Source organism: Eurosta solidaginis, chromosome 4, assembly GCF_040869045.1.
Source record: "Eurosta solidaginis isolate ZX-2024a chromosome 4, ASM4086904v1, whole genome shotgun sequence".
Classification (NCBI taxonomy): domain Eukaryota; kingdom Metazoa; phylum Arthropoda; class Insecta; order Diptera; family Tephritidae; genus Eurosta; species Eurosta solidaginis.
In genome coordinates this window covers 35,086,602-35,099,234 of record NC_090322.1, presented here as the reverse complement: position 1 = coordinate 35,099,234, position 12,633 = coordinate 35,086,602, and the positions used below count along the sequence as shown (strand labels likewise).

The 12,633-nt window shown below is 43.0% G+C and overlaps 1 protein-coding gene across 3 annotated transcripts in view; it reads left to right on the top strand.

Annotated features, from left to right (window-relative positions):
* The first annotated feature begins 365 nt into the window (after positions 1 to 365).
* Positions 366 to 12,633, top strand: part of LOC137249603 (zinc finger FYVE domain-containing protein 1-like) — a 58,577-nt gene continuing 46,309 nt past the window's right edge. For 2 of the 3 annotated variants that reach the window (XM_067781248.1, XM_067781246.1), the window contains exon 1: positions 366 to 863. In XM_067781248.1, the coding sequence (XP_067637349.1) occupies positions 795 to 863 (69 nt within the window). In that variant the 5' untranslated portion in view covers positions 366 to 794. Of the gene's footprint in view, positions 864 to 6,027; positions 6,469 to 12,633 lie in introns of those variants that run through there. The other variant, XM_067781247.1, reaches the window with a different exon arrangement.

The window sequence follows — 12,633 nt, the reverse complement described above, 5'->3', positions numbered from 1 at the left end:
GCTTGGTTAGACATTGTTGAAGCGTTTAAAAGGCTAAAACGTGTTGAAAACTAGAAATCACCCTTTTCTCTAGTCCGCGGTGGTTTAAAATTGCGGATATAGCTGAAGAAATTTATTTTTTTATTTTTTCAATGTTTTCTTTTTGTAGCGAAGCTCGAAAGTAGCTTCGTGTGCAGATCTTGGGGCGTAGAGAAATTATAGCTATGTGAAATATCTTGTACGCGTCTATGACGCGTAGCCTCGTGTGCACCTTGCCTTACTGTGAAGGGCAGCTGCCTCTACTTGCGCGCACGTAATGTGCGCGTATCTTGATGCTTCATTTGTCAACTCGTTCCTACGACCATTGTGGATAAGTGTTTTGACATTTGACTTATTTTCTTTTTGTGAAGTTTTTCAGTCTCAGTTGATAAAATTTTAAGTGCGTTCAAAAATTAATTCCGAGAATTAAATATAAGAAGTATTTCCGCATAAATATACTTTGTGACGAAATAATCTTAAGTAGTACATATGGAGCATTCTCCTGTTAAACGCAGTTAAGCATAAGTAAACTGGATAACTGGAATCAGTGGTGCTATGTGCGATTCCATTGGTTTTGTCTTGACATTCGAGGAATTTCATTCGATTTCGAGGAATTGACTAAAGGCAAAAATCAAGTTTTCTGCAATTTATGGAAGTGACTCGATAAAAAGTTGATTTATTTGCTTTGAAAAAAATTTGTGGAAAATCAAAAATTAAAAAAGTTAATTTTACCACAGTAAACGTGTTTTTGTTGTACAACATAAAACTCTTGAAAAATGTTCAACAAACATTTTACAGCAAATTCTGCCATAATGGAGGCATTGGAAACGCCACCCGGATTGAGGGTATGTTACTTCTTTTAATTTAGTCATAAGTGTCTGTACTAAACATAAGACTAATAAATAATAAAGGTAATAGTCTAGTTGAGGGGTCGACTGCTAATACGCTACCAAAAATATCGAGTGAGGTGTCAAAAGACGAGTATTAATCTCCGAAAACGGAGAAGAAAAATTGTATCTCTGTCCGGAGATATTTGCAGTTGAAGTTGACGATTTCCATGTGGTTGTTGTTGTGTTTGTACCCACAAAAAAATAGTGCATCACCATGGCGGTAGCCACGGTTATACCAAACACCCGGAATTGGCATGGCGTATCCCAGGGTTATTTTTTATAAGCGCGGCCAAAGGCCGCCAACGCAGAAAGGTATTCTGCGCAAAAATACTATGGATCCGACCCCCCGTTTCGGAGGTACCCGTGGGTCTTTTTTCGGTTTTTCGTTAATATCTTTTGAACGAGTTAAAATTTTTATTTTCCGCCTTCGGATTATTAATACTGACGTCAAGACGCCTCGTTTGACACCTCTCGTAATTTTTGGTAGCGTATTAGCAGTCGACCCCTCAACTAGACTATTACCATAATAAATTCGAATTGTTCTATATTCATATCTCGTAACTAAGCTGTTCTTATACAGATGTATATATTTTAGCGTGATATGCTGCACTTCTTCTTTTAAATAAATTGCGTATCAGACATACAATTGATATTTGTTTGAAAACTAAAACTGATAAACGCATAAAATGTAAATTAACTATAGAAGTAGGTATGTAATTATTTTATAGGCTTTGTTATGATAAATGACATGGAAGTGGTAATAGTCTAGTTGAGGGGTCGACTGCTAATACGCTACCAAAAATATCGAGAGAGGTGTCAACCGACGCGTCTTGACATCAGTATTAATAATCCGAAGGCGGAAAATAAAAATTTTAACGCGTTCAAAAGATATTAACGAAAAACCGAAAAAAGACCCGCGGGTACCTCCGAAACCGGGGGTCGGATCCATAGTATTTTTGCGCAGAACACCTTTCTGCGTTGGCGGCCTTCGGCCGCGATTATAAAAAATAACCCTGGGCTACGCCATGCCAAGTCCGGGTGTGTGGTATAACCGTGGCTACCGCCACGGTGATGCACAATTTTTTTTGGGGGTGAAAACACAACAACAACCACATGGAAATCGCCAACTTCAAATGCAAATATCTCCGGACAGATCGGATTATTGTTCTCGAGGTTAATACGCGTCGTTTGACACCTCTCTCGATATTTTTGGTAGCGTATTAGCAGTCGACCACTCAACTAGACTATTACCATGGAAGTAGCCGCAGTATCAGCTCTTAATTTGCATGTTACAATTGCAAAACAGACCTCAACGAAAGCGGCTTTGATTCCAGTGGCGTATACAGCATAGGAGATTAAGGTTTCTTATGGCCTAGCATGATTTGGTAGGTCTAAATTGGCCGCAATTAATGATTATTATATGCCACTCTTTGGGAAGTATATTTGCCTCTTCAGGAATGAGGTGATGGACTAAGAATGAGTTTTATATAGCGGAATTCAGCAAAGCAATTTGTAAACTGTGTGTGAATGAGGTTTATGAATTTTGCAATAAGATACTCAAGGAGAGTGGTCTTTGTTTGTGGGAAAAATACTGTAGCGCCAAATCCACAATCGCCAATATGCCTGGCGGCCGCCGTGGTGTGGTGGTAGCGTTCAAGCAATGTCAAAAATATAGAAACAAATTTCATCAATTCGAAAAAAGTTTTTCTAAACGGGGTCGTCCCTCGGCAGTGAATTGGCAAATACTCCGAGTGTCCTGCCATGAAAAGCTTTTCTGTGAAGGCTCTTCTGGCTTGCAGATGCCGTTCGGAGTCGTCTTAAAACATGTCGCCAAGTTGTAGGAAAAATTAGAAGGAGTGCGAAGCAAATTGGAATATAAGCTCGGACTAATTCTCTTCGGAGTTACATGGTATCTATTTTTTATTTTTTATCTTTTTAACATGATCTTTTCATACATTGTACCCATGCAGTTTAGGTCTGATGCTTCAATTGCATATCTACAGCCTGTACATTGCATTATAAAACTGCTGTAGTTTCGAATTTCGTCATTGTGTTCAACGAGGTACCTTCTTGTGTGTTCATGTAAATTTTTTTAAAAGGGATAACTGTCTCGTTAATCTATACAGTGGGAAATATTCTAAAACTGCTTGTTAAGCAGATTTTCCATTAGTTTTGAGACTGTTACACATTCTTGAGATGGTACTCTGACGTCATTAGGATACATTTCTGGCAACGGTGTTGTTGTTTTAGCTATAAAGACACTCTTCGACGGTTTTGAAGATTACTGTCGATGTTGAAGGTCCTTTTCCGGATATAGATTCGGTACGTTCCGGTAACAAGCCCCAATCCCTAGTTCTAGGTTGAACTTGGGGTCGCCAGAGCATCGGCTGCTGAAGAAACGGGATTCGCCACGGGTAGGTCAGATTGACAAATGGGTGGGAGCAGCAATAATTTGCGCCTACAAACCCCTTGAATCATATGTGTATTTTATTCGCCCCTTAAACAGTGTTACTGTAACTTAGTCCACTTGAATAAAGATTTCGTTGAAGGGTTGGTTATACAGAGATTATTAGATAAGACAGCAGTTTTAAAATTGCAACTCAGCAAAATTAAACTCTGTCAAAGGTTTTTTTTTTCTTCTGTACAAATTCTCACTGCACATCTTCCAAAATTTGGCTACGCAACTGCTTGTGTTTTTATATTTTTATATATGCACTAGCACGCTGCTGCAGATTCATTCAGACGAATGGAGGTGTGTCTATCGTCTTCATTCGTTTTGATTTTAGTTTTCGCAAGTCGAGTACTTAAAACGATTTCTTCCACTAAGTATTTAATTTGTTGTAAATACCAGCTTCACTCTTTGTGCTGATACCGTTGTTTGACCTACGTATTTATTTATGAAGCCGTTGTTCAATTTAATTCTTGAAAACTGATAACCTTCAATTTATGGAGACTATCATAAATGAACTTTAAATATGTACATGTACATTAGGGTGGGTCAGAACGCCAGCGGGTTAGGGGGTCAGAATATACCCGCGGGGGATATGCCTAACGTAAGAGGCGACTAAAATACCAGATTCAAGGGGCTGTGTAACGCAACCCAGGTTGCCAGCGCAATATATAGCTTCTCCAAACCCAATTGTCAACCTCACCTATCCGCGGCGAATCCTGTTTCACTAATAGACGAGGCTCTGGCGACCCCAAGCTTCTCATGGAACTTGATGTTGGGGAGGGAGGGATTGCCTGAAGGTTTAATGTGGCCATATAAATCGTTCCCGAGATGGTCGGGCTAGCACCTTAGTGGTGATGTGTTACCGGAGCGTACCGAAACTGTATCCAACAAAGGACCATCACATCGGTAATACTCCCCAAAGCCTTCGGGAGCAACCGTATCGCTCAATAACAACAACAACAGGGTGGATCAAATTTATTGTTGAAAAGGCACATCCAGTTTCTGAATCTATTGGTCATACTGAGTAATATTGCCCATGGGACTATAGGTCTGAAATGAATTTCGAGCCTACCTAATTTTGTTAGAAAATATTTTTTTTTAGAAAATTTTATTATTATTTTTGTTAGAAAATATTTTGGGCTATTTAAAAATTTAGTTTGCAATATGGAAAAGTAAAATATTCGTCGCTATAAGGCGCTTTCCTACTATTTTTAGCATTTTATCGCTTCTTTTTGGGGAAAATGGACGAATCTGTTGCAAAAATCGACGAATATATTACTTTTCCATATTTCAAATTCAATTTTTAAATAGCTCAAAATATTTTCTAACAAAAATAATAAAAATTTCTAAAAAAAAAAATATTTTCTGTCTAAGCTTTGGTGAGTCGACGGGCGAATATTTTTTTTGTTATTATATTATTTGTTATTTTTGTGGACTGTATGTTATGTTATTATTTTTAGAGAGCGAGGTCGCTATGCACCTGTTACACCTTGTATTCATTCATTGGGGCGAGCACTGGGGGCTCCAAGGTATTGGCAGCGGGTTGAGCCACCTTGTTTTGCTTTGAAAACCCCCCATTTGGGATACAAAATATAATCCATGTCTTTAGAATATTTCACTAACTAGTTGAGAATTACAAGCACACTCAATGGCTAATGAAACAAACGAACGAAAAATGTTCATAGTTTAAGTCACTTAAACATTTTCTAACAAACTTAGGGAGGCTCGAATTTCATAACAGACCTATGGTCCTATGAACAATATTACTCAGTATGACCCATAGATTAAGAAACTGGATGTGAACCTGAAGTTTTCTTCCCCAATACAATCTGCCCCACCCTAATGTACATGTTAATGTTCATAATGAAATAAACCAAGTCTCTTGTTAGGACATGTAAAAATTCCTTCCCTTTGTATATCAATGACCAAGTCCCCGTTTTCGTATTAACAGAAGTGCAAGCTCGTTCCACTTGCAACTTTCGGCCGCTTTTTGTTTCTGTCGTTCCTCTTGAAGCAGTGCTTCGTCCCAGCCATTAGGTGCTATCACTCAAATTGTAATCAATATCCTTTAACGGAAGTCTAAGGAAGCTAGCAGTTTCAATATGGTTGGACCAAAGAAACATGGGTGCTAGAGGCGTTAGTTCCACATTGTAATTGATAAGATGGTTGTTGGTATCTGCAACACATTGCATGCAGGACATACATTGCGTCTGTCGTGGTTGATTCTGGATAAGTAAGATAAGATTATTTCCAGGCTAGGAACTAAATTCATATACCTATGGCTGCACTCCAGTGCACAATAGAGATATCTATATGGAGGTATCCTTTTCAGAGTATTTTTGCTTCACCTCACTGGAACACAAAACAGACCACTTTTACCGATCCAAAATGCTTCGCTACTCTGCCTAACCCAGCTTCAGCTTGAAAATTAATTGTTTTCTTGATGTTATATTTGTTTTTTTTTCGACCAAATTAGCACTTTGAGGTCGCCTCGTCCCTCTCCAGTTTCAGCTTAAAGTCTGACGCAGTCCTGTTTTTTTTTTTTGCCTTCTGTGTTTATCATTTCTCTTCGTTATCACTCTCCAACCTCATTGTGCTTTCATCTTTTGTTATGATTATTTATTTGTTTGATTATTTTCGCAGTTCAGCTGTTGATTTTAATGTGTGATTTTGTATTTCCATTTTGCAAGCTGAGCTTCCTATTCGAGCAGCCAACCACAAATCGACAACAGCTTTACGTCAAGCAAAGAAATAAGGCGCTCAAGTGGTCGTCTGTTATTAAGCAATAAAATATTCGTATTTCAAGTTTTTTTTTATTTATTTTTTAATTCGTGTAAATCTTTTCTTCTGCGATATAAGATAAGATTTGTATGATGAAATGCATAAAATGCAATTTATAAGCATTGATAAGCGCGCACATGCCAAATAAGGCTATTTAAGTATGCGAATGTGATTTGCTAGTGCATACTTGAGGCATTGAAATACGACATAGTTCGAACGGCAATATACATACATAGTATAATTAATTGTGTACATTTTAGAAATAAAAGTGTTCTAGTTTGTTCGAAAATGTGGTTTTCTGCGCCATTGGACGCTGAGAAAGAAGAGGTGGGTAGAAATTAATTTGTATGCTTTTTCACTTATAAACCATAATGCCATCGTATAGCTTAACCTCACGGCGTCAAACACACAACGCGTCTAATAATGTAGATCACCGGCCCAACGAAGGTTGCATGTTCCCCGCCAAACCTTTCAGTGCACGAACGTTGGTACCAAATAGCTTGTAATCGGGTCTCCATTTACCTTGGTAACATGTCTATGTCTCAAATCTTTTCCATTTTATGAATAACAGCATCCGGTTGCACGGCAACTCCAACGTGAATTTCATAACCATTCAAAGGTTAACATAAATAATTCGCCGATTCATTTTCTGATCTTTTGGCTAATCAGATACAAGGTACAATTCTTTACCAACGCCAATGCCCCTGTTTCGTCTTCAAACGTCGCCATAGTAAGGGTTTTCCTTCAACGAAATCCACAAATTCGATGGCGATGTTACTCTCTCTGTCATTTTCAACAAGTTGAAACAAGTGGAAGAGAGGTTGCAACAACTTACTGACTATCTGACGCCCTTAGTTTAGAGTACTGGGCATAGGCTAATTCAACTAGAAGAAAAGCTCACAAAGCGATTGGAAGATTAACTGCCTTAAGGTTGAGGAGTCGTCGGCTTGCATTTCAATATTGGAAGCAAGAAGATAGCTTTGCAGCTTTGAAGTCCACGCAATACATCTCATCTGATGCCGTCATATTCGGTGTACCATTCGAAGGTGGTGAAAATTTTAAAAGTGTTTTCAACGCCGTATGTTTGTCGATCGAATTCCAATCACCTCAAATTCGAGACGCTTTTTCGCAGTAAGGGCTTCATTCTGAATTGCGAACGATAGCTCAGACGAACGATTCGCCTCCAAATTATTTCGTTTAGCAATGATATTCCTTATCATTTTCGTTTGTCTTTACGTTTCTTACCATATGTCGAAACAGGAAAGCGAAAGCAATTGTCAAATGATATGTAACCATCGTTACTTAATTGGCGCTTAACCGTCTAAACGGCTATGGCCGTCCTTCGCTCCGCCAACCGGCGCCAATTGGTCACACCAAGGGAGTTTAAATCGTTTTCCACCTGGTCCTTTCAACGGAGTGGGGGCCGCCCTCTACCTCTGCTTCCATAGGCGGGTTCCGATAGGAACACTTTCTTGGCCGGAGCATCATCTTTCATTCGCATAACATGGCCTAGCCAGCGCAGCCGCTGCGTTTTAATTCGCTGGACTATGTTGATGTCTGCATATAGCTCGTCAGGTCATCATTAAATCTTCTTCGGTACTGTTGTTGTTGTTGTAGCGATAAGGTTGCTCCCCGAAGGCTTTGGGGAGTATTATCGGTGTGATGGTCCTTTGCCGGATACAAATCCGGTACGCTCCGGTACCATAGCACCCTTAAGGTGCTAGCCCGACCATCTCGGGAACGATTTATGTGGCCGCGTTAAACCTTCAGGCCATTCCCTCCCTCCCTACCCCCAAGTTCCATGAGGAGCTTGGGGTCGCCAGAGCCTCGTCTGTTAGTGAAACAGGATTCGCCGCGGACAGGTGAGGTTGACAATTGGGTTTGGAGAAGCTATATATTGCGCTGGCAACCTGAAAGGTTGCGCTACACAGCCCCTTGAATCTGGTATTTTAGTCGCCTCTTACGACAGGCATACCTACCGCGGGTATATTCTGATCCCCTAACCCGCTGGGGTACTTCTTCGGTACTCGCCATCGCCAATGCGTAGAGTTCCATAAATCTTTCGAAGAACTTTTCTCTCGAACACTCCCAAAGCCGCTTCATCTGCTGTTGTCATGGTCCATGCTTCTGCCCCATATAGCAGGACGGGTACGATAAGTGACTTGTAGAGTATGATTTTCGTTCGCCGAGATAGGACTTTACTTTTCAATTGCCTACCTAGTCCAAAGTAGAATTTATGGGCAAGATTGATTCTTCGCTGGATTTCAGTGCTGATGTTGTTGCTAGTGTTGATGCTGGAACCCAAATAAAGTCTTTTAATATTTCGAAATTATGGCTGCCAACAGTAGCGTGGTTTCCAAGGCGCATATGCCTGAATCTTTGATCGATGACAGCAGGTACTTCGTTTTGTCCTCATTCACCATCAAACCCATCTTTACCGCTTCTTCTTCCAGTTTGGAGTAAGCAGAACTAACAGCGCGGGTGTTTAGGCCGATGATATCAATGTCATCAGCATATGCCAGTAATTGCACGCTTTTATAGTTGTTGTTGTTGTTGTAGCAATGCTCGCCCCACCTAATAGCCGCGACCGATCACAAATTGTCATCAATATCCTCTAACGGGAGTCCAAGGAAACTTGCCGTTTCAACAGGGGTGGACCATAAGGAAAGGGGTGTTAGAGGCGTTGGTTCCACATTACAATTGAAGAGATGGTTGGTGTCATGTAGGGACACATTGCAAGCGGGGCATACATTTTGTATGTCAGGGTTGATTCTGGATAGGTAAGAGTTTAACCTGTTACAGTATCCAGAACGAAGTTGAGCAAGAGTGACACGCGTTTCCCTGGGGAGTATGCGTTCCTCTTCCGCGAGTTCTGGATATTTTTCTTCAAGTACTGGATTCACCGGGCAATTCCCGACATAAAGGTCCGACGCCTGTCTATGGAGTTCACCAAGGACCTGCTTGTGTTTTTTCGCTTCATACGGCTGGGTTCTCAGGTGCCGTATTTCCTCAAAATGCTTACGGAGATGACTCCTTAGGCCCCTAGGCGGTGCTGGTTCGTCAATCAGATGTCTGTTGGGATGCCCAGGTTTATGGGTATTCAACAGAAACTGTTTGGTCAGCATCTCATTTCTCTCCCTGATGGGGAGTATTCTCGCCTCATTATGCAGATGGTGTTCTGGGGACATAAGAAGACAGCCCGTGGCGATTCTGAGAGCAGTATTTTGGCAGGCCTGTAGTTTCTTCCAGTGGGTAGTTTTTAGGCTTGGCGACCATATGGGTGACGCGTAGCACGTAATCGGCTGGCTAATTGCTTTGTATGTGGTCATGAGCGTTTCTTTATCTTTTCCCCAGGTACTGCCAGCAAGAGATTTGAGGATTTTATTACGGCTCTGAATTCTCGGAACAATTGCGGTTGCGTGCGCACCAAAATGTAGATCCTGATCAAACGTCACACCCAAGTTTTTGGGGTGTAGGACAGTCGGTAGCGTAGTGCCATCGACGTGGATGTTCAATATGGTCGACATTTGGGGCGTCCATGTTGTAAATAAGGTCGCGGAAGATTTAGTCGGTGACAATGCCAGGTTTCGCCAGGCGAAAAAACTGGAGAGATCAGGGAGATAGCCGTTTATTTTATTGCATAGCTCATCGATCTCTGGGCCTGGGCCTGTGGCCATTATTGTGCAGTCATCGGCGTAGGAAACGATTGTGACTCCTTCCGGTGGTGAAGGTAGCTTAGATATGTAGAAATTAAACAAAGTATCAAAGGCTTTTGATAGGTCTAGCGCTACGAGTACTGTTCTATGGTGGGGGTATTGATTCAAACCGCAATTTATCTGGGTGCTAATGACATTTAGCGCGGAGGTAGTGCTATAGAGTTTTCTGAAGCCATGCTGATGAGGGGCTAGCTGCAAATGTGCTTGGAAATAAGGGAGCAAAATGGCTTCAAGCGTCTTTGCCACTGGCGATAGGAGAGATATCGGACGATATGACTCACCTACGTTAGCTGGTTTCACAGGCTTTAGTAGCGGGACCACCTTGGCCATTTTCCATTTCCCGGGTATGGCAAAGGTGGAGAGAGAAAGGTTGAAGACATGCGCTAAATATTTGAAACCCTCTTTCCCTAGGTTTTTAAGCATCGGAATGGCTATGCCGTCTGGGCCCACTGCCTTGGATGGTTTAACGCGACCAATGGCGTCCTCAACCTCTCTAGCGGTGATGGTGATTGGTGACGCGCTGAATTTGTGTTTATGTGCGTGTCTATTGGCTCTCCGTCTATCTTTGTCGACCGTAGGATGCATTATATATTGTCGGCAGAAAGCGCTCGCGCATTTTTCCGCATCCGACAGCACCTTATCGCCAAAGGCGATGGAAACTTTGTCTTTGTGCTTAGTCGGATTCGATAGGGACTTTACGGTGGACCAAAGTTTACCTACACGGGTAGAGAGGTTACAACCTCTTAGGTGCTCTTCCCATTTCGCCCGCTTGTGTTCGTCCACAAGCAATCTGATGCGTTGGTTTATATCCCTTATTAGGGGGTCGCCTGGATCAAGCTGTCTTATAAGGTCGCGTTCCCTCGCTAAGCTCGTGGCCTCCGCCGGGAAGTGGGGCCGGATTTCGGGAATTCTCCCGGCGGGAATGAAATGTGCCGAGGCGGATTCAATGACCTTACGGAAGGCACACTCCCCTTGGCGGGCATCAGTCGGGATAGGGAGGGCAGCAAAGCTGCTGTCTGTTGCAGATTTATATTCTTCCCACTTTCCTTTTTTGAAGTTTATGAAAGTGCGTTTTTCGGTGACGATGAAGTCGGCGGTACGCTCGAACGAAATAAGTATGGGCAGGTGGTCGGATGCCAATGTTATCATCGGCTGCCAGTTGACGCAGTTTACGAGTTCTGCGCTCACGATTGAGATATCTGGCGAGCTATGACAGCTTCCTACCATACGTGTGGGGGCATCTCCGTTTATTGTGCAGAACGTCGTTTCTTCTATTTGATCCGCCAACATCTCACCCCTACTGTCCGCCCGCAAGTTTGAATGCCATAGGTCGTGATGGGCATTGAAATCGCCTAAGATAATGCGATTGTTGCCAGTGAGTAAGGCCTCGATTTTAGGGTGGTATCCACTGGGGCAACAGGTGACAGGAGGGATGTAGATGTTGATGATTTCTAGATTTGCATCGCCTGACCGGACAGATAGGCCTTGACGTTCTAAGACATTGTCCCTGCGGTCGATGCCAGGATCAAATATATGATATTGCACAGAGTGGTGTATAATAAACGTGTGGACATTATACCCAGAGCAGGTCTGCAATGCAGTTCTTGCTGTGAGTTTAGTCTCTTGAATCGCAGCAATGCGGATGTTGTGCCGCTTCATGAAATCGACTATCTCCGTAATCTTCCCAGTTAGTCCATTACAGTTTAACTGCAGAATTCTGAAGTGCATGAGGGGTGACGCCGCCACTCTAGGAGTAAGTGACGGGTGACTACGCCTAGGTTGTGGAAGGCCAGGACGCAACTGCTGTTGTGGCCTTGGGACTGGGCGCCCTTGGGCAAGCATTGGGGTATCCGGATGATTTGGGTTTGCGACCTGGCAACATGGCGCGATGAAACCCGTCAAGGGGTTGCCGTCGCGGAGACCAGAACATCTAGGAAAGTGGCACCACCCAAGGCAGGAGCTGCATTGAGCGGATGTCGCAAACCTATATATTCTGTGCTGACAGACGGTGCAAACGGAGATAGGGACTAAGAGTCTGTTTCCCTGACCTGCACGATTGCTGCCAGAAAAGAGGGGGGGAGAAGAAGACGGGGGCAGGGGCTGATGCTCAGCATTGCTACCAGCTCTACTACGAAGGTAGTAGTTATGAGTGGTATCAGCTGCTTGAGTTGTTGGCGCCGTGGGGCGCGAGCAGCAGCGGGTACTTGTTGTGGCTTGCTGAGCAGCGAGGCTGCTGGAAGGTAGTGGAGGGGCGCTTAGGCGTAGACTACGGGACGCCCTTGGGCGTGAGCAGCAAGGAGCCACAAAAGATTTATAAAAGTTACGTGGACGTCGGGTTTTGGGATCAAGCCCAGAACAACCTGTCCGATGCAACCATCCCTTGCACGAGACACCCTGAACAGAGTATGACCGTCCTAAAAAGATTCTTTTCTGGCAAATGCAGCAAAACCATTTCACAGGACCGGGGTCAGGAGACGGACCCGGATTGGGTTCGATACCTTCCCGGAGTAAGAGAATATGTAGCAGTCCTGCTGCAAGGAGCTGCTGGGAGGATGACAATTTGTGGGAGGGACGAAACAAATTAAATGGGGTCACACTGAAATGACAGTCCTTGGTCGGGAAAAATCCCGAGTCGCTCCGGTACATAGAACCGACTGCCTTGGGAAGCGACGCTTTTATAGTATATTGCTCCAGTGCGGTTAAGTTCTGCAGCTAGTATAATTTTCTCCAGCATCAAATTAAAGAAATCGCACGATAGGGGGTTACCCTGTCTGAA